The sequence below is a fragment of the Lutra lutra genome, chromosome 10 (assembly GCF_902655055.1).
Source record: "Lutra lutra chromosome 10, mLutLut1.2, whole genome shotgun sequence".
NCBI classification, from domain to species: domain Eukaryota; kingdom Metazoa; phylum Chordata; class Mammalia; order Carnivora; family Mustelidae; genus Lutra; species Lutra lutra.
Genome location: NC_062287.1, coordinates 96,824,141 through 96,849,835, shown reverse-complemented (window position 1 = coordinate 96,849,835; position 25,695 = coordinate 96,824,141). Strand labels below are relative to the sequence as shown.

The 25,695-nt window shown below is 39.4% G+C and overlaps 1 protein-coding gene and 1 long non-coding RNA gene across 20 annotated transcripts in view; both read left to right on the top strand.

The window, feature by feature from the left end:
• PHF21A (PHD finger protein 21A) overlaps positions 1-25,695 on the top strand; it is a 195,675-nt gene that overhangs the window by 141,060 nt on the left and 28,920 nt on the right. For 14 of the 19 annotated variants that reach the window (XM_047693818.1, XM_047693802.1, XM_047693819.1 and 11 more), the window contains 3 exons: positions 6,457-6,708; positions 7,928-8,017; positions 11,574-11,867. In XM_047693818.1, the coding sequence (XP_047549774.1) occupies positions 6,457-6,708; positions 7,928-8,017; positions 11,574-11,867 (636 nt within the window). The remainder of the gene's footprint in view (positions 1-6,456; positions 6,709-7,927; positions 8,018-11,573; positions 11,868-25,695) is intronic. The other 5 variants (XM_047693821.1, XM_047693817.1, XM_047693814.1 and 2 more) reach the window with 2 other exon arrangements.
• LOC125080024 (uncharacterized) lies at positions 12-6,447 on the top strand. The gene is made up of 3 exons (XR_007121197.1): positions 12-1,082; positions 2,482-2,484; positions 3,714-6,447. It is a non-coding gene; the product is annotated as an uncharacterized LOC125080024 (long non-coding RNA).

Below are 25,695 nucleotides of genomic sequence, written 5' to 3'. Positions count from 1 at the left end.
TAAAAGTGTGGCGGAAGCCCTGCAGGCTTCCTGCGCTAGGCTGGTTTATTATGAGGCATGTAGAGCTGGGACCCCTTTCAGTACTAAGCTCAGCTAGCCCTAGACAAAAGTTATTGTGGTTACTTTTTTATACTATACACTGGGGTAAAAAATCCCTTGAAATTCCCTGGCAGAAGGAAACGGTGTTACTGAGGAGTAAAAGTCAAATGACTTCCCACCTGTCCAAAGAAGAGGGGAAAGGTAGTCAGTGACAAAGAAAAATCACTTCTCTGTGTTAGAACAGAACTAAGGTCTTATTTTGCATTTTCTGGAAGTATTTCTTTGCACCTGTTCTAAAAGTCCGTGTGACTCTGCCTCCATTGAAATCGTTTTGCTGGAACTCTTAGCAGTTAGGTGTGGAAGTGAACTAGGTAGAAAGGCATTCAGAAGAAGGGTGATGTGTTTCCATTATGCAGAGCATATGAATTTGTTCTAATATATTGAAGGAAATCTGGAATGGAAATGGAAGGCTACAGGTCCAAACTAGAACTAAGAACTGGAGGCTTGATAACATTCTAACTTGGTATAGTTGTGCAGATGTTTTTGCTGAAGGGGGCATTTAAACTAGCATATAAGGACAGTAAGGCAAAATACACAAAAAGGACATATTTGGGAATAATGTTCAGTTAGAAAAACTATTCAAAGCAAATGTTTTTGACATTTTTAATGGTTAAAGGTATTTCATAGTATTTGTATTATTTTGTATGAAAAGTATATGAAAGTCCATTTTCAACATCCATAAATAAAGTGTTATTGGAACACACACACACCACACACACACACGCGCGCAAACTATTCAGGCTTGATCTCCACACACCTGCCTGTAATGTGGGCATACCTTTTAAGATGGGATGGTTGAGCAGTGGTTCTTGATTCTTAGGGATCATGACCCCTTTAAGACTTTGGTGAAAGCTGTGGATCCTCTCTCCAGAACAGTACACATTCACACCTAATAACACTCATTTTTGCACATGATTTCAAAGACGTTGGGATCTTCTGAAATGCAAGCATGGGCATCCTTTATGCACCAGTCCCAGGTCTTTGTATACATAGAGAAAGAGATTATAGTTTGCTTGATTAATCACTGTTTATGGACATTGGGCTGATTCACATAGAACACTTTTCAAGTGAGGAATACATTACTTGTAAAAAATACTAAAGATTAGTAAAGATAGTTGACATTTAATCGAGGTTACTGTAAACTGCTACTCTCCTGAGTGCTTTACATATGTAACATACACTGTCCTTACCACAACCCTAATAAGGAAGGTATTATTATTGTTCTTGTTGTTTTTATTGTTTAGAAAAGAAAACCAAGACACAGAGAGATGAAGTAATTATCTAAAATCATATAGATAGTATGTGTGGTAGAGCCAAGATGTGAACCCAGATATTCTGGTGAAAACGTCTGTCCATTCATGGCTCTTCTGTACTACTGTATAGTACCAAAAAATGAAATGCCAACATTATAGAAAACGCTCCCAGTGTAGGAAAAAGAGTAATTCCTGTTGTAAATCAGATAGCTGGAGCATAAATTTTACCATAATCTCCACTCCAGGGCTCTTTGAAAATGAAGCATTCAAACTGACTTTTAAAACCCCCCGACCAGGACTTCTGTTTCTTCTGGAGGATTGCTTATCAGATTACTTTTATTGGAATTGATTAGTTTGTTCTCTTTGCAAAGTACAGTTTCATCAGAAAGTGTCTACAGGGAAAGAGTGTGGTAGAATTCATTGTTTCCTGGTATGTAGGAGTTTTCTCTCTTAACCCATGGAAACTTTCTGTTAAGTAACATTCGGTGTCCCACAAATTAGAGGAAATACTTATGTAATACTTAGAATAGCTCTTCCCTCCTAGTAGTCTGAGTTCTGTGCTGCTGTGGGATGTTGAGTGATAGAAGGGGGCGAAGGGCTAGCCCCAAAACAGTGTTGTATGGCAGCTGGTAGCTCACCTACCATATATTTAATTGATTTAGCTAAGCTTGTTCTGTTCTATTCTGTTTTGTTAAATGCAGATGTGTAATTTTAAAAGCCAAAAGACCCTCTAAGTTTTTGGTTTCTGTCTTTACAATAAACTGTCAATCAGTATTTTTTTTTTTAAAGATTTTATTTATTTATTTGACAGAGAGAAATCACAAGTAGGCAGAGAGGCAGGCAGAGAGAGAGGAGGAAGCAGGCTCCCTGCTGAGCAGAAAGCCCGATGTGGGGCTCGAACCCAGGACCTGGGATCATGACTTGAGCCGAAGGCAGCGGCTTAACCCACTGAGCCACCCAGGCGCCCCTGTCAATCAGTATTTATTGGGTGTTTTCCATGTGCTAGGTTCTGGTATACAAAGAGGTGGTCATGGTCCCTGCCTAGAATCTGGTATATTATCATTTTCATTCATCCTGTAAATTTTTATTGGGTCTCTATTATATGCAGACACTGTGCTCGGCAATGAAGAAGGTGGATTCAAAAACAAGAATATTAAAAATTTAGAAAAGAAGACAGTGTAAACAGCCAAAAAAGAGAATAAAATGAAAGTACTAGTGAAGAGTAAATTTTAACTAGAGAGATCAGAGGTGCTTCACGGATGAGGTGACACTTGAGCAGGATGTGGACAGATCAGTGAGATTTTAGCGATAGGGCAGAGGGGAGGAGCATCACAGATGTAGACAACTATGTGACCAGAAGTAAATGTGTGTCCCAGGAATAGCAGAGACTGATGTGGCTCAGGTGTGGATTCTGGGCAATAATGGAGAGGGGAGATAAAGCCAGAAAGGCAGAAAGAAGCTAGCTTGGAGAAGCCCTCCAGTGGATGGCAGAACTGTTAGTTTTGGGCAAAGGGAGTCCTTTAAGGTCCATGAGGTCAAGGACAACTGAGAAGTTGTATATGGCATATGTTAAATATCTAAGTTTGGAAAGGAGTATTAAGCAGCAATCAGCACGGGCAAACAGGAGGTGCTTGGCAGGGAATGTTTTCTATTCTGAGTCAGGTGGCTAGCAGGGACCAAGGCATGGGGGGTGGGGGGACCGGTCCCCTTTACTTTGTTAACTCAAATTCATCCCTGTAGGTAGATTTTGAAATTTTTTCCATTCACAGAAAAAAAATGAAACACTAGTAGAGTTGAATGCAGGTATACCCTTCAACTCACATTCACACTTGTGTTCTTTTTAATGATGGAATACAAATGTAATGAAGCAACAGTTAATGAAACCAAATAGAAAATAAATCCTAATGAACCAAAAGAGGAGTGGGTTGGTTCTATTTGTAGTCATGTGAGTACGCAACAGTTACTTGCCATTCAAAATTAAATGAAAATAGCCTAAACTGGGGATGGAAGTTCACTAGTGCCCGTAGTAATAACCCCTGGTGGTTCCAATTTGTTCATTGCAGTCTGTTTTATTTTTTTATTTTATTTATTTATTTATTTATTTTTTTCATTGCAGTCTGTTTTAAATCAACATGCTTTGCCGCATGCTTTGCCGGTAAACTACAATAACTTGGCCAAAAAAAATAAAATAAAAGGATTTTTAGTGCTTTATGCCATGTATTTCTGCATTAACTTCTCGTTGGTGCAGTTTAGATTTTGTCAAAATTAAAGAACCTCTTCATGACGCTGTGGGGAAACTGCTCACTTATCTGGAAGCCAGTCACAATTGGACAGCATCAACCAGCCAGGGACTACTCACAGCTTCCAAAAACATCATTTTCTTTGTTGTTGGATACCTTTCCTCTCCCGTGTTTTCTCTCCTTCCTGCCAAACAAGTCAGAGGTTGTCGTTAGGTTTGGATTTCAAAATTGTAGTTTCTTTTTGTCATCTAAACTCTAACACTCCCAAGAGTTTGGTTTATATCTCCAAGCACTTAGAATAAGCACCAGACCAGAGGGAAGGATTTAAGCAATACCTCTGTTGATGCCTGGTGTGAATAAGTGGTTAGCTAATGTATTTTCCAAAAAGTTTTCATCAGTGAATATAGTACTAGACAGTACTACACCTTTACATTCAGAGAATTATATGGCTGCTGGAGTACATGTTGTGAAATTAGCCATAACTAAATATTTATAAAGGGGAATAAGATGCTAACCTAAGATGTCAACAAACTTGTTAGGTTTTAAGGTTTTTTTTAAGTGTTGCAGTTAATGGTAAGTATGTAATTCAGGTGAGTTGGAGGTTTCACTGACTTTTTTTAGAATAATCGCTTTAGGGTGATTCAAAATATTGATAGTAATTTACCTGAACCAACAATGTTTCAAACAAAAGTACATGACCTCTTTCAAAGCAGTAACAGCATGCACAATTGTTTTTTAAAATCCATGTCAGTGAGTTCTGCTGATGAGAGATTTTGCTTCCATAACCTGTGTTGGCACCAAGATTGAATGCCATCTGGTGTGACTTGTTCACCATTTGAAAAGGTCTTTGTATTTCAATGTCTTAAACTGAAAGATAGGGCTAATGTCACACTGGGTTAAAAACACTTACTACAAATAACTGGCAATATAAAGTCGGTCCTTTCTCTTACACTAATGTAATATTTCTAATGATAAACAGCATTTAGCTTTTATTTGGTTTTCATCTTGCATTAATAGTAGATGAACCCCCACCCCGCCCCCCAAATAAATACCAGTGGTCTCCTTTTACTCCCATTTCACATTTGAGGAGGCACTGGCAAGGAGAATGAGACATGCCTGTTTTGTTGATTAGAGAAGAGGAAACAAAGATTTGGGTGATTTTCGTTATAAGCATTAATAAAGATTGCTTGTAGGCTGCAGTGGGATAGATGAGGCCAGATTGCTAATTGTTTTCATTGAAAGGAAGTAGAGATACTAAAAAATTAGATGATGTATGTGTGTATTTCAGGCAGAAGATGGAAGTAAAGAATTATCCCCTCCCCCAAAAAACCCCAACTTAGTACACAAGTACTGACATAGTCACTGAACTAGAAATGCACGAGGGGATTTGTCCAGATCTGTTTCAGGGAGAGTGGGGTCCTTTTCACTGGTCTAGATCAGTGCTGTCCAGCAGAACTTCCTGCAGTGTTGGAAATTGCTGTCTGGTTTGGTAGCCACTAGCCACAAGTGGCTTTTGAGCACTTGAAATGTGGACAGTGTGGCTGAGGAACTGATGTTTTAATTTTATTTTGTTTTAATTAATTTGGATTGAAATGGCCATGTGTGGCTGGGAGCTACCAAACTGGACAGTGCCAGAATAGAGTAAGAAGAAGAAGGTGGAGTAGTACCAAACTCAGAACCAGCCTGTTCTGGTTGCACTTCCGTGTTCCTGAAACGGTTGGGTCTCGAGGATCTTGAGTGAGTAACGGCACTGGATAGGTGCGTGTGCCGTGTAATAAGGTTGTTTGCATTTTCTTGTTTTGTAACTGTTCCCTTTACCTACTCCAGTAAGAAGTCTAGAAACTACAGCTGCAGAGCTTCAGCACTAGTGGAGGAGCAAGTCCTGTTACCTCTGTTCGTCCTCTCAACCATAAGGCTTTTTTTTTAATTTTTATTTTTATTTTCCTAAGCAGTGGCGAAGGGCCTGGGGGAGAGGGAGAGAGAGAATCTCAAGCAGGCTCCACATCCCGTGCCAAGCCTGACTCGGGGCTCAACATATGACTCCTAGATCATGACCCGAGCCAAAACCAAGAGTCAGATGTTTAACCAGCTGAGCCACCCCAGGCACCCCTGATCTGTAAGGCTTTTTGAAACACAGGTGTTTGTTTCCACTTTGTCATGTTTCACCGGATCTCTGATTGCTTCTGCAGCAGCTCTCCAGAGAGAAGATTGTAGTTAGTGACTCTCAGCCCTTTGGTGTCAAGAGCTGGTATTTACTATACTAGGTGGTTAATAGGTTTTATTTTCTAGAGTTTGGGATTTACTGCCTCTGAGGCAACCATTGTGGTAACCCTCATGTGAGCTTCCCTTCCTCCTCTCTAGGGGGACACGCAAAAGAATGAAAAGACACTGTCCTTTCATCCCAGCTTTTGTGTCACAGGAGGCAGATAACCAGAATTATATGAAGGCTTCATATCGATGAGGTTGTAGCAATTAAAAATAGAGATGTTGTGTACCCCATTGATTTGCAACCTCTGCAGAGTTTAAATTGAGAACAAGCAAAGAATAAAAAAAAGAAGTAGATAAATAGGTACACTTACATTCTATACCTGTAAACCCACCCCATTCATTGTTGAAAATCCTGTGCCCATATCTATCTGCAGTTATGACTATGAACTTAAAGCTAAGTTTGAAAACTCTGGCACAAACTAGAGATTATCTTTCTCTACAGTAAGAAGTGTGCTGTATGTAAACAAAAGAAATATTGTTATATTGAGAAACTTGATTATAAGAATCATTGCTTTGTTTTCTTCTGGGGATTAGCAGCATATTGTTTAGTGGGGTCACACTTCAGTGTCCTAATATCTGTTCTCCATGTCTCCTAGAAGACTGTAACTACAGCTTCTATGATTACCACAAAGACACTACCTCTCGTCTTGAAAGCAGCAACTGCGACCATGCCTGCCTCTGTTGTGGGCCAGAGACCTACCATTGCTATGGTGACCGCCATCAACAGTCAGAAGGCTGTGCTCAGCACTGATGTGCAGAACACACCAGTCAACCTCCAGACGTCTAGTAAGGTCACTGGGCCTGGGGCAGAGGCTGTCCAAATTGTGGCAAAAAACACAGTCACTCTGGTAAGCCAGCAGCTGCTACTCATGTGTGGCCACATGAGAGGGTTCAGGATATGCATTTGTAGAGTATATCCATTTTATGCTTCTGCTGGATTTTTTAGTCTCCATCATTCAGGCATACCAAGTTTTCCTTTGGGGCTGACAAGGGAATATGGCATTCCTACTGTCTGCTCAAATAACTGTACAAGTGTCACTTGACACAAGGACCCAGATCCATACAGTGCGTTATCTGCAGTCGAAGTCTGACTTGACTTAGGGAGGCGTGTCCTTTATAGGGGCATGCACACTATTGCACGTAGCTCTCTCCATCCTGTTCGCAGACCTGCCTGTGAAACTTGAGTGCTTACAGACTCTCTGGTTCTGTATTACCGATTTGGGGAAAACTCCCCACTGAACTCCTTTAGTTCACTATCCCTTGAAATTGGCTGCACCTAGGAAGTACTAGAACAAGCTGAGGCACTTAAAAATATTCAAGAAACTCACAAATTAACAGTGTCCATGTCCAAGATCTATCGGGGGAAAAAATCCCTTGAAGAATTACTTGAACAAAAACTGTTCATGAGATTCTAGGGTGAAATCATTTAGAAATTGATGCTCTCTGAAGCTTGGGGAAAATATAACCAAATTGTGGTTTTAAAGTCTATTCTTAAAATTGCAGCTAAGAGCTCTTGGTGGCTTTTGGATGATGACCAGTGATGAGTAAACTAGATAGCAGTAAAGTGAAGCTTCAGCATTTACTGGGAATCTTGAGAGAAGTGACCAGTTATCTCAGCCAAATGCTGAGAATTAGAGACTTCTCTACAGGAATAGAGCCATTCAATGCTAGATAAAGCTCTTATATTAGGAAAAAGCCCATTTGGCCAAGCAGCAAGTTTGATTTTACTTTGGATCCAGTCTTGACTTTTAAAATATGTACGTGCAAGAGTTCTTGAATGTCAGAGGAAATTGTCTAAGATTGCCAAGCCTGCTGTGTTTTACTTCAGGCATGTAAGGACACAGAAATGCAGTTGGTTCACTTCTGTAGGGTAAAATGTGCAGGTGGGAGAGTAAAAAAGTTTTCTTCACGAAGTCTTAATTCTGATGGTTAATTCTACAGTGAAAATTTTTAGAAAATATTGTCTGATACAGGGAGTAGCGATGCTAAAAATACTTTAAGAACGCCTAGCTTTGATACTGAACAATTGTTGTTCTCTGTGGTTTATTTATTTTTCCCGTTTTTTAGCAGGTTCAGGCAACACCTCCTCAGCCCATCAAAGTACCACAGTTTATACCCCCTCCTCGACTCACTCCACGTCCAAACTTTCTTCCACAGGTGAGTAAAGCAGTGACAAGCCCAGTGATGGGTTAGGTGAGACAGAAGTCCTCAAGGGCCCTCTCTGAGCCACCTGAAGTGTGCGTATCAGCTCAGCTTTGTTCAGATCTTACTTAGTTAGCTAAAGGTTCTAGATGATGATTTCTATACTGGGAAGAAGCTTATTTGATCACTGGGGTTTCTTAGCAGTGACCAAAGGCAGTAGCAGGGGGATGTGAAGAAAAGGAGAATTTAAGGCACCATTTTAAACCTTATGATGTTAACTTACTGGAAGTTTAGCCATACCTGCCTGCCAGTGGGGAAGGAATGCCATCACTACTCCCCACCCCCCCACCATGAGCCAAAGAGAGTATGGAAGGAAATAATAGGCAAACTAACCAGTAGAAACCAGAGAAATTTAGTTTTGCTCTGGAAAGTAATGGCATTTAGTATCATTTTTTAGACACAAAGCTTTGCCTATAGAAGCTTGGACTAGGGGTCTACACAGGAAGCTTTCTACCTAGACCCAGGCAGCTCTGCTTGCGCGTATTGCCCTGGGAGAATTCTTTTAGCAATTGGACTGAACTCATTCTCATGGCAGGATGTCAGGATTGCCCCAGTCTGGGTTTTGAGGGGACTTGACTTGCCAAGTAGAAAGCCTAGGAGTTCCCATCTGAGGCCCATGTTGCAGGCAAAGAGAGTAGAGAAAGGAATTTTGTGGTCAGTGGACGTAGGTGACTTCCACATTGCCTGTGTAGTAGGTTTGGGCATTGAGAACACAAGATAAAGTGAGTTCAGTCATTTATCCAGTAGATCCTTGGGTATCAGAAAAGCCAGTTTTTAAGATAGACTGTTCTCTGCCCTCAGAGAGCTTCAGATCTATGTACAGGCAATCATAGTGTCCATTATGGGAAGTACAAGGTAGTCTGACCACACATAGGGGGACCCCCCATCTCATTCTCAAGAGTATTCTAGAAAGTTTCCTAGAAGAGTTGACATTCAGTCTGAGCCCTAAAATCCTAGTAAAGTTAGCCTGACAGAGTTTTGGAGGAAGAATAAAAGTGTCCCAGGCAGAGGGTAGAGCATATATGCAAATCCAGTATGGAGAGATACATGTAAGCCTAAGGAACCAAAAGGCAATTTGGTATAGCTGACCATGGTGGACCATGTAGCCGACTCAGGCTAGGGGAAGAGGTGAGGCTGGAGAAGCCCATTGTGCCAGAGCTTATGGAGCCTTCTAGACTATGTAGGAATTTGGGCCTTATCCCAGAAACAACGGGGATCTATGAAAACACTTCAAACAAATACCTGAAATGATGAGTTTTTCTTCCTCTTCTTTTTTTTTTTTTAAATTCCCTCTTGTCATTGTGTGGAAAATAGATTGGAGATGATCGAGATTGTGGGCAAGAAGAATAGTTAGGACATCAACAGTAATAGCAAATGTTAAAAAGATGTTAAAATGTTAAAAGACTGCTGCTGTGTACTGTTTACTGTGCGAGGCACTTTCTGTGGGTTATCTGTTTTAATCCCCACAACAGCCCTGTGGAAGTAGGTATTACTATTTTTTTTTTTAGGTAGGGATCCTAGGGCTTAGTCCATGTTTTCCAGACAGAGGGTCATGACCCATTAGTAGGCTATGTGAAATCAATCTAATGGATCGTGACCAGGGTTCTTAAATAAAATGAACAAAACAGAATATGAAACATTAAGAGTTCATAGCACATATGTAATGTCTCATCAAGGTTTTGTTTTATAGAGATAGAGGTCTATGTCTATATGCAAGTACTGGTTACAGTAAGAAATGTATTCCCTTAAAAAAAAAAAAAGAAAAGAAATATATTCCCTCCTGTGTGTCTGCAGCAGCCACCACACGGTCATCTTAAGGTCAGCTAAATATCCAGATTCGTGAGACTGGCCCCACACATGGTACCAGTCTACTTGGAACAATATAAGACAGAAACCACAGCTTACCAACCAGACAGCATCAGACATTTTTTGTCAGCCTGATTGGCAGGCTCTACAGCTGTCCAGTGATAGCTCAGGTGCAGGGAGATGAGATCTTGATCTAGACGGTAGGAGAGCCATCCTGGCATAGAAGGCTTATGCCATGCGGGAGCCAGTGTATCTTATAACAATTCCATAGCCATGGCTTCCAAGGTCCCCACACATGGGGACACGCTCAGTTACAAAAGTAACCCCACTTCATGAAGCCCAAAGCATGGTGTCCCATCAAGTATTTCTAATTCTCCCCGTTCAGATTCAGTTTAGCAGTAAGGGATCATTTTTACCATAAGCCATGTTGCCTGGTAACACAGTTGACATTCTTACCCTTAATCAGGTTTCCAGGGGAACAAAGCTGGAGAGTTAACTGCAGGTCAAAGTTTCATGCATAAGGGGAAAAGATTTTGCCCACAGGGTCACTGTACAGAAAGTTTGAAAAATGCTGGCTTAAATCAGGTTATGTTACCTGAGGTTAGCCTGCTAGTAAGAGGTAGGAACCAGGATTTGAACCCAAGCAAGGCTAACCCCGTGTTTTTAATCATAATTCTTTGTCACTGTTCCAGTAAGCTAAACATAAGGTAGAGTGATGGCAGGATGAGCATAGAAAGTAGCCATATTTGAGAGGGATTTAGGAAGTAGAGGTGGAGTAGAAAGCATCAAGAATGGTTCTGAAGTTTATTTATTTATTGAGGGGATGATAATAGGAGGAAGGAGAGGGTCAGAGGAAGAAATAGGTGAGTTTGAGACATAATGATTTTTTGTTGTCGTTGTTTTTAAAGATTTTATTTCTAAGCAATCTCTACACCCAACATATGGGGCTCAAACTCACAACCCCAAGATCAGGAGTTGCACATTCCACTGACTGAGCCTGCCTGGAGCCCCTAGACATGTTGATTTTTAATTTCTTGGAAGACTTCCAAGTAGAGATATATGACAGGCAGTTGAGTATGTGATTCTGAAGTTCAGGAAATGTCTGTTCCCGAGATACCAAGTATGGATGTCTTCAGTACAATAGATGGCAGTTGAATCCATGGGATGGGTGAGAATTCGCAGGAAGAGTGAGGAGATTGGGAAGAAAAGAGGTTCCAAGACAAAACTCTGAGAAATACATTTAGGATTGGGCAGAGGAAGAGGAAGCCCACAAGGGTGACTTAGAGGAGCACCCAAGAACAGGGAGTTAGCAAGGAATCACACTGAACTGAAGCCACGAACATGAAGAAATTCAGAATGTGGAATAAGACCAGCGGCAGCATTATTATCACATTGGGCACAAATCCTGAGTGTGACCAGTCTCTGGATTAAGCATTTGACCTCAGCCTGAAGAGCCAGCATGGTATGGGAGAGGGAGCTAAGGTCTGGATTCAGAAAAACCACATGGTAGGGTAATGATGCTGATGAGTCTGTTGTAAGATTATATATCCTGATAGCTGTAGAATTAATACCACCAGCATGAATATTAATAAATATTGGCACTAAATACCATTTCACATATAAAGTGTGAAAGACCTGGCAATGTCTTAAACTTACAAGACTTGAGAAATTTCTTTAAGTAATATTATCCTCTCTTTCCCCATAGGTTCGACCCAAGCCTGTGGCCCAGAATAACATTCCTATTGCCCCAGCACCTCCTCCCATGCTTGCAGCTCCTCAACTTATCCAGAGGCCCGTCATGCTGACCAAGTTCACCCCCACGACCCTCCCTACCTCCCAGAATTCCATCCACCCCGTCCGTGTCGTCAATGGGCAGACTGCAACCATAGCCAAAACGTTCCCCATGGCCCAGCTCACCAGCATTGTGATAGCTACTCCAGGGACCAGACTCGCTGGACCTCAGACTGTACAGCTTAGCAAGCCAAGCCTTGAAAAACAGGTACAGGCAGAGTATGCATCTGCTTCGGGCAGGAGTAGCCTTGCCTTTGAAGCTTGGCTGTCTCTAAATACATTCTCTCAAGAATGCTTTATCTCAGCACCTTTGTCGGTAACCTGTTGCTCATCATGTGATCATTTATCTGCAGTGCGAAAGGGCCAGTCTTACTGAAGAAAGTTAGGTTGCTTTTCCCACCATCCCCTTACAGATGGATTCAGATTCCTGTGGGAGTGAGCGCCCCCTGCTGGTTCTGAGCAGATATTCACAGATGGGTTTCTGCTGCTCTCGGGAAGCACAGAGGTATAATACACAGAAAATGGCATATTAGTTTTGACCCAATAAGAATCCAGATGAGGATATGACTGTGAAAGTCAGGAAGAGTAAACAAAACAGGGAAAGGGATTTCATTTGACAGATTTCCCCTGGTTATTACAGAAAATGAAGAACCAAATGAAAAAATTAAAATTTCTAAAAAGCATTTTTTTAAACTCTAGAGAATACAGCCATTTTAGCTCAAATATTGAAGTCTCTCATGTATATTTCTAAAGTCAGATTTTCTCTCAAAAACACAAGGCTATGGAAATACAAGTAACCTCCAAAAATACTTAAGGGTTCTGTGATGGAAGACTTCTAAAAACAAGAAAAAGGATTTATAGGCAGTCACCATATTCTATTTAAAGAAAGACCAATGGTGAGAACGAATTTTGCAAAGAAAAGCATCCTCTTTCAAGAAAGTTGCTTTAAAAAGTCATTGACCTATTTCTAATTGCTCAGGCTTGAGTTCTCATTCTTCTGAAAATAGTCTCTGGTGATCCTGAATCTTCTGCTTCTGGATGGCTGACCATGATTCAGAGAGGCTGGCCAGATGGTGGGAGTTAGAGGCTTCCTGCTGCCTTGGCCTTCTTGAACAGAGGATCCTTATGCATAGAGCACCCGGCTTTCTACCCAGACAGCTCATAAATGCAGCAGACCTTGCACTAAAAAGCTGGTACTAAAGCCTCATGCTCAGAAAACACAAGGGAAAACAGATATCTTTTCCCAGGGAGCCTACTCAAACCCCAGAAAGTGCTTTGAGGAACATTCAGAAATAAATTAGTTACATATGTTTTACATCCTAAATTTTCAAACTGGAGTATCAGCAGAACTTCATTATTAAAATATGAAAGTGAAATGCTCAAGCTGGGTAGTTTGGGTAGGGGCGTGTTTGGAGATCAGCTTCCTCGTGTCCTTGCTGGCTCTCAGAGAGCTGGTGAAGAGCCTTAGAGTTCCAAAGAATGCGGTTGCAAAACTCTCTTTTAGATTACCAAATCACATTTTCCTCTGATCTCTTTTTTGGTAAAGATACTTTTAGGAGACATATTTTTTTCAGTTTCATTTTATTTTTACATTTCTCATTTTCCTGATTACATCTAAGATAATACATACTCCTAATGAAAGAAAACTCAAACATTATGGAAAGATATAATGTACAAAATGCATCCACCTCATAATCTATGGAAAGAGTAAACTTCCCCCATAATTCTAACCCCTGACACATATAAACAGTATAAACAGTTCGGATTAGATTCCTTCACTTATTTTCTGTGCACTTACTAACATTTTTAAAGCAAAAACCAAAATTAAACAATATGTATTTTGTAACTTGCTTTTTTTCCACATTGGATCTTGAATATTTTTTGTAGGTTCTGGCCTTACATGTTCATAGAGCTTTTCATTTTAATTATAATACCATAAAAAGGTACCCAGGAATTCTCAAAAATTTTTAAAAGAATTTCTTTCCTTGCAGTAAATTGCGTGGTCTCTCTTCTTGTTGATCTAATGGAGGAATCTGGTCATTGCTCTGTTAGTTTAGCAGACCTCCTGGCCTGATGGGCTTGCAGGTTACTAAGCTCCGTCAGCAGGGGTACGCTTTAGACCAGACTCCATTCTCAGAATCCTCTGACTTGAGAGCTTTCTGCTGTCCTTCTTTTCTGTGTCTCATTTCCAGTATCACATTTATAGCAATTAGGAGATCTCATAGATTGGCTAAGAGTGAAGCAATATAAATATTGTAGCCACAGAAGTATTACTTGCAGTCTGTTCATAGAGTTATCAAAACTTGTGTCCAGCCTTCTCTGTGTGACCAGGTTACATGGGTTCCTTTCTGTTTCCTTTAGGATGATAACATGCATTTAATAGAAATGTATTGATTAGGAGCCAGCTGCTATGCTGAATGTGATGCCTGAATACAAGGGTGGTTAAATCAAGGCTAAACCCTCACAGACTCGGTGTGCAGTGCATTTAGGACAGGTACGAATGGAGGCTGTGCCTCCAGGGAAGGAAGCATGGCAAGTTGTGTGGTTTCAAAGGCCTCCCACCTTGGCACAGAAAAGGAAGAAGGCAGTGTCAGTAATAACAACAGTGTCTCACGTCTCCTTCCCCCATCAGGCATTACCAACTCCTTATCCACCCCAGAGAAGAGCTCCCCTGTCTTACCCGTATTAGAGGCCACATCACATGGTGGCTCTGAGAAAATGAGTGCTAGAGTTTAAAGAGCTTTGAGGTTAGAAACGTTTTTGGCAGAAACATGGAGCCAGGCAAACTTACATCCCCAATACCACTGGCTTTTATGTCCCTGTCTGTCCAGCACTCTGTGAAATGGGGCTAAACACCTGTTATTGATGCATGGAACTAATGCATTTAAAGTCTATTAGACTGATGTAGTTAGATCCCAGGAACTATGTTTGTATTTTATCCACTGCACCCTTCCCCTGCACCAAAGACCTCTTTGTACGTCCCCAAGGTAAGCTACTGAAAAAAAGTCTTGGGTTCGTTGGGAGAAACTGCTATATTGCCACCCATTTCCCTACTTCTATATATATCTTGCATAGGAACTTATACTAGACCCTCTAAAGAAGGAGTGCTTCCAAGATGAGAATATTATCCGATGTATTATCCTTAAATCCCAGTCTTCCCTCTTAGGAGACATGAACTGCTGACTCTTCACCTTTCATGTCAACACTGGTGTTCTAGCAGGGAAGGGAGACCAAAAGACCAGGGATGGATCTTGCTTTACCTTCCATCCAAATTTATTTAACCTTGATTGATGAAACTGTTTGGACGTTTATTCTTTTTATTTTTTTTTTTCAAGATTTTATTTATTTATTTGACAGAGACACAGCAAGAGAGGGAACACAATCAGGGGGAATAGGAGAGGGAGAAGCAGGCTCCCCACTGAGCAGGGAGCCTGGTACGGGGCTCGATCCCAGGACCCTAGGATCAGGACCTGAGTGGAAGGCAGTCACTTAATGCCCTTGGACATTTATTTATTTGCAAGGGGCTAACTTTGATTATTCCTGCAGCCAAGTTTCAGAAGATGAATTTGGCATTCAGGGTATAACTGGTTAACTTAGTTTTTCTAATCCTGTTAAGAGTGTTTGATTTCTATCTTTATCATACCAAATAGAACAGGAATTCTAAATTCAAATAGTCATGGGTGCAAAGCAGTAAATATAAATAACTAAAGCATGCTGGAAGTAAACACGTGGACTTTTTATTTTTCAGTTTTCAATGGGAGCATGAGTACAAGAGATATCCTACTTTTATTATTTTTTTAAACTTTTTTTTTTAAGATTTTATTTATTTATTTGACAGAGATCACAAGTAGGCAGAGAGGCAGGCAGAGAGAGAGAGGAGGAAGCAGGCTCCCTGCTGAGTAGGGAGCCCGATGAGGAACTTGATCCCAGGACCCTGGGATCATGACCTGAGCCGAAGGCAGAGGCTTTAACCCACTGAGCCACCCAGGCGCCCCTATTCTTAATTTCTCTTTGAAACAAGCATGATAAAACTGACAATTTGGCCTTGGTGTCAGGAAGACCATAGAAGGTAGAAGAGACTGGTAAGCTGGAAAGTTAATATATGCCGTCTCAAGAAAGCAACTACTTCTTGACAATAGGCAATTTTTTTTTATATGGAAATTTTGCCTCTAAGAAAGGGCAGAAATCCAGATATTTTGAGAAACCACCTACTTTTAGAAATATTGATAACTATTTAAACACCATGTAGGCAAAAATAACATTGCAGGACAGCTTTACCTCTGGATAAATGGTTTTAATGTCTGATTTTAGCTTTTTTGGTTTTTGTTTGTTTGTTTCCCAGTTATTGTCTCACTTGGGTGATATTCATACCACGTAAAATTAACCATGTTGAAATGAAGAATTCACTGGCATTTAGTACATTTGCAATGTTGTGCAACCACAACCTCTGTCTAGTTCCAAAATATTTTCATTACTCCAAGATAAAACCCAGGATCTCTTAAGTAATGACTCTATTTGCTCCTCTCTCTGCCTCTGGGAGCCACTAGTCTGCTTTTTGTGTCTATAGATTTACCTATTCTGGATATTTCATACAGATGGAATCATGTAATGTGTTATCTTTCATGTCTGGCTTCTTTTACTTAGCATAGTATTTTCCAGATTCATCCATATCATAACATATATCAGTACTTCATTTCTTTTTAACAGTTGAATAAGAGTCCACTGTATGTATATACCACAACTTGTTTATCTATTCATCCACTGATGTACCTTTGGGCTATGTCTACCTTTTGGCTATTGGGAATAGTACTGCTATGAAATTCATGTACAAATATTCGAGTATCTGTTTTCCATTCTTTGGGGGTCTATACCTAAGTGGAATTGCTGGATCATGTAATAGTTCTGGGTTTAACTTTTGGAGGAACTGTCATACTGTTTCCAAAGCAGCTGAATCCTTTTCCATTCCCACCAGCAATGTATGAGCATTCCATTTTCTCTGCATCCTTGATAGTACTTACTATAATCTCTTTTTTAAAAACTATAGCCATCCTAGTGGGTATGAAGGTGGTATTGCATTGTGGTTTTGATTTGCATTTCATTAATGATTAAAATTGTTGGGCATCTTGTGCTTGTTGGCCATTTGTATATCTTCTTTAGAGAAATAGTTCTTTGCCAGTTTCTATATTGGGTTGTCTTTTTGTTGTTGAGTTATAAGGGTTTTTTGTATAATCTGAGTATTAGATTCATATCAGATTTGCAGGTATTTTTCTCCCATTCTGTAGGTTATCTTTTCACTTTTTTTTTTCTTGGAAGTCTATATTTTCCTCATTTTATGGGTAGTGTCCTTTGATACACAGAACTTTAATTTTGATGAAGTCCAGTTTATCTGTTTTTTTCTTTTGTTGCTTGTGGTTTTTGTGTCACATTTAGAAATCCATGGTCACATCTAAGAAAATGAAGATTTACCCCTAATTTTTCTTCTAAGAAGTTGTATGGTTTTGGGGCACCTGGGTGGGTCAGTGGGTTAAAGCCTCTGCCTTCGGCTCAGGTCATGATCCCAGCGTCCTGGGATTGAGCCCCGCATCAGGCTCTCTGCTCAGCAGGGAGCCTGCTTCCCTTCCTCTCTCTCTGCTTGCCTCTCTGCCTACTCGTGATCTCTGTCTGTCAAATAAATAAATAAAAATCTTAAAAAAAAAAGTTGTATGGTTTTAGCTTTTACTATTTAGGTTAGTAGTTCATTTTGACTTAATTTTTGTATAGAATATTAGATAAGGGCCCAATTTCATTCTTTTGCATGTGGTTATCCATTTCTTCTGTCACTATTTGTTGAAGAGACATTCCCCATTTGAATGATCATGGCACCATTATTGAAAACCAGTTGGTCATTGATGTATGGATTTATTTCTGGACTCTCAATCCTGTTCTGTTGGTGTGTAGATCTGTCATTGCACCAGTACCAACCAAACTCTCTTAATTACTGTAATTTTGTAGTAAGTTTTTAAATTGGGAAGTGTGGGTCCTCCAACGTTTTTCTTTTTCAACATTGTTTTGGCTATTCATGGTTCCTTGCAATTCCTACGTGAAAATGAAAATTGGTTTTTTCTTCAATTCTTCTGCCAAAAAAAGGCCATTGGAATTTTAATAGAAATTATATTGAATCTGTAGGTTGTTGCTTTGCATAGCATTGTTAACAATATTAAGTCTTCCAGTTCTTGAACATAGATTTCTTTCCATTCATTTAGGTTTTCTTTATTTCTTTAAGCAGTGGTTTATAGTTTGCAGTGTAAAAGTCTTTTATCCCCTTAGTTAAATGTATTCCTAGGTATTTTATTCTTTGGGATGCTATTATAAATGTATTTGTTTTCTTAATTTCCTATTACAATTGTTTGTTACTGTTATATAGCAATACAGCTGATTTTTGTGTTCATATTGTACCTTGCAACTTTGCTGAGTTTCTTATTAGCTTTAATAATTGTTTGTGGATTCTTTGGAATCTCTATATGTAAGATCATGTCCTTTGCAAATAGAGATAGGTTTACGTTGTCCTTTCCAATTTGGATGCCTCTAATGTCTTTTGCCTAATTGCTCTGGCTAGAACTTCCACCATAGCATTGAGTAGCACTGATGGAAGTGGTCATGCTTCTCTTGTTCCCAATCTCAGAGGAAAGGCTTTCAGTCTTTTGCCATTGAGTATGATGTTAACTATGGTTTCTCATTAATGCCCTTTAAAAAGTTGAGGAAGTTTCCTTCTATTCCTAGCTTTCTGAGTGTTTTATCATGAATGAGTGTTAAGTTGTTTTTTCTGCATTGAGATGGTCATGTGTTGGTGGGTGGTTTGCCCTCATTTATTAATGTGATCTATTATATTCCTTTCATTCCTGGGGTAAGTTCTACTTTGTCATGGTGTATCATCCTTTTATTTTATTTTTTAAAGATTTTATTTACTTTGTAGAGAAAGTGCAAATGCAGGGGAGGGCGAGGGCTGAGGTGGAGCAGAGGGGGGAGGAAGAATGAAAGAATCCCAAGCAGACTCCATGCTGAGTACAAAGCCTTACATGAGGCTTGATCTCACGACCCTCAGGTCATGACTGGAACGGAAACCAAGAGTTGGGCACTCAACCATGTGTGCCACCCAGGTGCCCCTGTATCATCCTTTTAATATGCTGTGAGATTCAGCTTGCTAGTATTTTATTAAGATTTTTTCACTGTATAAGGGACATTGGTCTGTGTTCTCTATTTTGGGGATGTCTTTGGCTTTGGTGTCAAGGTAATACTGGCTTCATAGAACAAGTTAGGAAGTGTTAATTCTTTAAATATGTGATAGAATTCATCAGTGAAGCTGTCTGATTCTGGACTTTTGGGGGAGGATTTTAATTACTGTTTCAGTTTCTTTACCTGTTACAGGGCTGTTGAAATTCTTCATTTCTTCTTGAGTCAGTTTTGGTAATTTGTGTGTTTGTAACAATTTGCCCATTACACCTATATTATTTAATTTGTTGGTAATTCTTCAGTGTACTCTAGTCCTTTTTATTTCTATAAGATTAGTAGTGATGTCCCCACTTTTACTTACGATTTTTATGGTTTGTGTCTTGTCTCTCTCTTTTTTTTCCTTAGAGTGTCCAGCTAAAGGTTTCTCAATTTTGTTGATCTTTTTGAAGAATCAACTTTTGGTTTCACTAATTCTGTTGTTTTTCTGTTCTCCATTTCATTTATTTCTACTGTAACTTTTATTACTTTCTTGTTCTGCTAGCTTTGGGTTTAGTTCTCCCTTTTTCTATTTTCTTAAAGGTTTTTCTAGTTCTTTAAGGTTTAAAGTGATATTATTGACTTGAGATCTTTCTTATTTTTAAATGTAAACCATTAGAGCTACAAATTTCCTCCTGAATACTACTTTGACTACATCACATCAGTTTTGGTATATTGAGTTTTCCTTTTTATTCCTCTCAAAGTATTTCCCAATTTCTCTGGCTGTTTCTTCTTTGACCCATTGGTTGTTCAAGAGTGTGTTGTTTAGAGCTCAATGGGTTAAGCTTCTGCCTTCGGCTCAGGTCATGATCTCAGGGTCCTGATATCGAGCCCCACATCGGGCTCTCTGCTCGGCAGGGAGCTTGCTTACCCCCTCTCTCTGCCCGCCTCTCTGCCTACTTGGTGATTTCTCTCTGTCAAATAAATAAATAAAATCTTTAAAAAAAAAAAAGTGTGTGTTGTTTAGGTTCCACATATATTAAGTTTTCCAGTTTTCCTTTATCACTGATTTCTAGCTTCTTTATGTTGTGGTCAGAGAAGATACTTTGTATTATTTAAGTATTTTAATATTTGTTAGGATTTGTTTTGTGGCCTAAAACATGGTCTGACCTAGAGAATGTTCATGTTTACTTGAGAATGTATGTTCTATTGTTGTTGAATAAACTCTTCTTTATATGTCTGTTAGATCTAGTTGGTTTACAGTGTTGTTCAAGTCCTCTGTTTCCTTACTGATCTTTTTTTTTTTTTTTAAGATTTTTATTTATTTGACAGAAAGACCACGAGAGAGGGAACACAATCACAGGGAGTGGGAGAGAGGAAAACAGGCATCCCACAGAGCAGGGAGCCCAATGTGGGGCTCGAACCCTGGGATCATGACCTGAGCAGAAGGCAGATGCTTAACGACTGAGCCACCCAGGCGCCCTGATCTTTTTTTTTTTTAATAAAGATTTTATTTATTTAATTATTTGAGAGAGGGCAGGAGGAGAGTTGGGGGAGGAAGGGTAGAGAGAGAAGGAGAAGCAGACTCCCCACTGAGCAGAGGGAGCCCATTGTAGGGCTCAGTCGTAGGACCCTGAAATCATGACCTGAGCTGAAGTTAGTTGCTTAACTGACTGAGACACCCCGGCACCCCTCCTTACTGATCTTTTATCTACATGTTCTTTCCATTCTTTAAAGCGAAGGATTAAAGTCTCCAATTATTATTATAAAATTTTTATTTCTTCATTCAGTTCTGTCAATTTTTGTTTCATATATGTGAGAATCTGTTGTTTGGTGCATATATATTTAAAATTGTCTTATCTTCTTCATGAATTACCCTTTTATCAATATATAATGACCTTCCTTGTCTCCTGTAACAATTCTTGACTCAAAGTGAGTTTTGTCTGATACTAGTAGAGCCGTCCCTGGACTCTTTTGGTTACTATTTGCATGGAGTATCTTTTTTCATTCTTTGACTTTCAACCTGTTTGTATCTTTGGCTCTAAGATGAATCTATTATAGACAGTATGTATTTCAGATCATTTTTTTTATTTTTTTTTTATTTTTTTTTTTTAAGATTTTATTTATTTATTTGACAAACAGAGATCACAAGTAGGCAGAAAGGCAGGCAGAGAGAGAGGAAGGGAAGCAGGCTCCCTGCCGAGCGGAGAGCCCGATGTGGGGCTCGATCCCAGGACCCTGGGATCATGACCTGAGCCGAAGGCAGAGGCTTTAACCCACTGAGCCACCCAGGCGCACCCAGATCATTTTTTTTAATCCATTCTGTCACTCTCTGTCTTTTAATTGGTGGGTTTAACCCAGTTACATTTAAAGTGATTGCTGATAACAAAGGACTAAAGCCATTTTGCTGTTTGTTTTCTGCATGTCTTATGTCTTCTTTGTTCTTGGTTTCTCCAATACTGCCTTCTGTTATGTTTGGTTTTTCTTTCTAGTGCACACTTTTGATGCCCTCATTTCCTTTTCTGTATATATTTCAGTTATTTTCTTAGTGGTTACCATGGGGATTACAGTTAACATTCATAAATTTTTAACAACTGTATTGATACCAGCTCAGCTTTAATAATATACAAAAACCCTGTTCCTATACAGCTCTGCCCCCACTTTATGTTGTTATTGTTACAATTTATATCTCTATACATTATATGCCCACTAATATAGATTTATGTATTTCTCTCTTAAATCCCATAGGAAACAAAAGATAAGTTACAAATCAAAGATACAATAATATTGGATTCTACTTTTACCTGTGTAGTTTCCTTTACTGTAATTCTTATTTCTTTGTATGGCTTTAAGTTACTATCTGGTGTCTTTTTATTTCAGCCTGAAGAACTCCCTTCAGCATTCCTTTTAGGTCAGATCTACTAGCAATGAACTTCCTTAGCTTTTTGCAGGATATAGCATTCTTGGTTGATAGTGATTTTCTCTCAGCACTTTTAATATATAATCCTGCTACCTCTGGTCTCTGGGAAGAGGTTGGCTGCTAACCATATTGAGGACCTCTTCTATGTGATATATCACTTATGTCTTGCTGCCCTTTTTTTTTTTTTAAGAGATTTTTTTTATTTATTTGACAGTAGGTAGAGGCATGTCTTGCTGCTTTTAAGACTCTCTCTTTGCAGGGCACCTGGGTGGCTCAGTGAGTTAAGCCTCTGCCTTTGGATCAGGTCATGATCTCAGGGTTCTGGGATCGAGCCCCGCCGGGCTCTCTGCTCAGCAGGGAGCCTGCTTCCCCCTCTCTCTCTGCCTGCTGCTCTGCCTACTTGTGACCTCTCTCTGTCAAATAAATAAAAATCTAAAAAATAAAAAAGATTCTCTCTTTGCCTTAGCTTTCAACAGTGACTACAAAGTGTCTCACTGTGGATCTCATTTATTTATTTTTAATTTTTTTTATGCCAACACAGATTTTTTTTAAATTTAAGTTTACTATTATTATTTAAAGATTTTATTGATTCATTTGAGAAAATGAGAGTGCACAAGTGGGGTGGGGAGGAGAGGGAGAAGCAGACACCCCACTGAGCAGAGAGCCTGATGTGGGGCTCAAACCCAAGACCCTTGGGATCATGACCTGAGCCTAACACAGATGCTTAACCAACTGACCGACCCAAGTTCCCCTATTTTATTATTTTTTAAGTTTTATTTTAATTTCTGTTAGTTAACATACAGTGTTATATTAGTTTTAGGAGTACAAAATAGTGATTCAGCAGTTCCACACACCACCTGACGCTCATCACAAGTACAGTCCTTAATCCCCTTCACCTATTTAACTCATCCCCCACCACCCTGCCCTCTGGTAACCATCAGTTTATTTGCTAAAATTAAGAGTTTATTTCTTCATTTGTCTTTCTCTCTTTTTTTTCCCCCTTTGCTCATTTGTTTTGTTTCTTAAATGCCACATATGAGTGAAGGCATATGGTATTTGTCTTTCTCGGACTTGTTTCATTTAGTATTATATTCTCGAGATCCATCCATGTCATCAAAAATGGCAAGATATCGTTCTTTTTTATGGCTGAGTAATATTCCATTGTAAATATATAAACCACACTTCTTTATCCATTCATCCAACAGAGAGTGCATGTATCCCTTTGAATTTTTGTTTTTGTGTTCTTTGGGTAAATACCCAGCAGTGAGATTGCTGGATCATAGGGTAGCTCTGTTTTTAACTTTCTGAGGAAACTCCATACTGTTTTCCAGAGTGGCTGTACCAGTTTGCATTCCCACCAATAGTGCAAGAATGTTCCTTTTTCTCCCCATCCTCGTCAACGCTTGTTCCTTGCATTTCTGATATTAGCCATTCTGACAGGTGTGAAGCGATATCTCATTGTAGTTTTGATTTGTGTTTCCCTGATGATAAGTAATGATGAACATCTTTTCATGTATCTCTTGACTGTCTGGATGTCATCTTTGGCAAAATGTCTGTTTATGTCTTCTGTCTTTAAATTGGATTATTTCGTTTTTGGATGTTGAGTTTTGTAAGTTCTTTATGTATCTTGGCTACTAACCCTTTAGCAGATATGTCTTTTGCAAATAGTGAAAGTTTTGCTTTTTTCCCTACCCATTTGAATGACTTTTCTTTGTGTTGTCTGACTGATGTGGCTAGGGCGTCCAGTATAATGTTGAGTTAAAGTGGTGAGAGTAGACATCCTTATCTTGTTCCTGACCCTAGGAGAAAAGCTCTCAGTTTTTCCCCATCGAGGATGGTGTTAGCTGTGGATTTTTTATATATGGCCTTTATTATGTTGAGGTATGTTCCTTCTAAGTCTCCTTTGTTGAGGGTTTTTTTTTTTTTTTAAGATTTTTATTTATTTGTCAGAGAGAGAGAGAGGAGAGCGAGCGAGCACAGGCAGACAGAATGGCAGGCAGAGGCAGAGGGAGAAGCAGGCTCCCCGCCAAGCAAGGAGCCCGATGTGGGACTCGATCCCAGGACGCTGGGATCATGACCTGAGCCGAAGGCAGCTGCTTAACCAACTGAGCCACCCAGGTGTCCCTGTTGAGGGTTTTTATTGTGAATGGATGTTGTTGTACTTTCTCAAATGTTCTTTCTGTGTCTATCAAAATGATCATATGGTTCTTATCCTTTCTCATTGATATGATGTATCACATTAATTGATTTGTGAATATTGAACCACCCTCGCTAGTCAGAAATAAGTCCCACTGGTCATGGTGGTAAATGATTTTTTTAAGTGTATTATTGAAATTGGTTTGCTAGTATTTTGTTGAGGATTTTTGCATTCATGTTCATCACAGATACTGGCCTTCAGTTCTCTTTTTAAGTGGTGTCTTTATTCAGTTTTGGTATCAGGAGAATGCCAGCCTCATTGAATGAATTTGGAAGTTTTCCTTCCTTTTCTATGTTTTGGAATATTTTGAGAAGAGATATTAACTCTTCTTTAAAGTTTGATAGAGTTTGCCTGTGAAGCCATCTGGTCCTGGACTTTGTTTATTGGGAGTTTTTTCATTACTGATTTGGTTTCTTTGATGTTTATTGGTCTGTTCAAGTTTTCTGTTTCTTTCTGTTTCACTTTTGGTAGTTTATATGTTTCTAGGAATTTTTCTACTTCCAGATTGTCCAGTTTGTTGGCATATAGTTTTTCATAATATTCTAATTGTTTGTACTTCTGTGGTTTTGGTAGTTACTTCTCTTCTTCCATTTGTGATTTCACTTATTTGGGTCCTTTCTCTTTTTTTCTTGATAAGTCTGGCTTGCTTCCCCCCACCTCCCTCCCAAAGAACCAACTCTGTTCTGTTCTATTGTTCTATTCTGATCTGTTCTATTGTTATTTTAGTTTCTATGTCACTTATTTCTGCTCTATCTTTATTATTTCCTTCCTTCTGCTAATTTTAGGTTTTGTTTGCTCTTCTTTTTCTAGCTCCTTTAGGTGTTTAAGCATAGTTTATTTGAGATGTTTATTTGAGATTTTTCTTACTCCTTGAGGTAGGCCTGTATTGCTATATACTTCCCTCTTAGAACCACTTTTGCTGCATCCCAGAGGTGTTAGTATGTTATGTTTTCATTTTAATTGGTTTCCATGTCCTTTTTTGTTTCTTCCTTTAGTTCCTGGTTGACCCATTCATCGTTTAGTAGCATGTTATTTAATCTCCATGATTTTGAGGTCTTTCCAGATTGTGGTTGACTTTTTCTTTTTTTAAGATTTTATTTATTTATTTGACAGAGAGAGATCACAAGCAGGCAGAGAGGCAGGCAGAGAGACAGGGGGAAGCAGGCTCCCTGCTGAGCAGAGAGCCCAATGCGGGGCTCCATCCCAGGACCCTGAGATCATGACCTGAGCCGAAGGCAGTGGCTTAACTCACTGAGCCACCCAGGCGCCGCTTGTGGTTGACTTTTAATTTCATAGCACTGTGGTCAGAAAAGGTGCATGGTATGACTTCAGTCGTCTTGAATTTGTTGAGGCTAGTGTTATAGGCTAATATGTGATCTGTTCTGGAGAAAGATTTGTGTGCACTTGAAAAAAATGTGTGTTCTACTGTTTTAGGGTGAAATGGTCTGAATCTATCTATTAAATCCATCTGTTCCAGTGTGTTGTTCAAAGCCACTGTTTCCTTGTTGATTTTCTGTTTGGATGATCTGCCCATCAATATAAGTGACATGTTAAAGTCCCCTATGACTGTTGTATTATTATTGATTAGTTCATTTATGTTTGTTACAAACTGTTTTATATATTTGGGTGCTCCTATGTTGGGTGCATAAATATTTACAGTTGTTCTATCTTCTTGTTGGATTGTCCCCTTTATTATTATATGTGTCCTTCTTTGTCTCTTATTACAGACTTTGT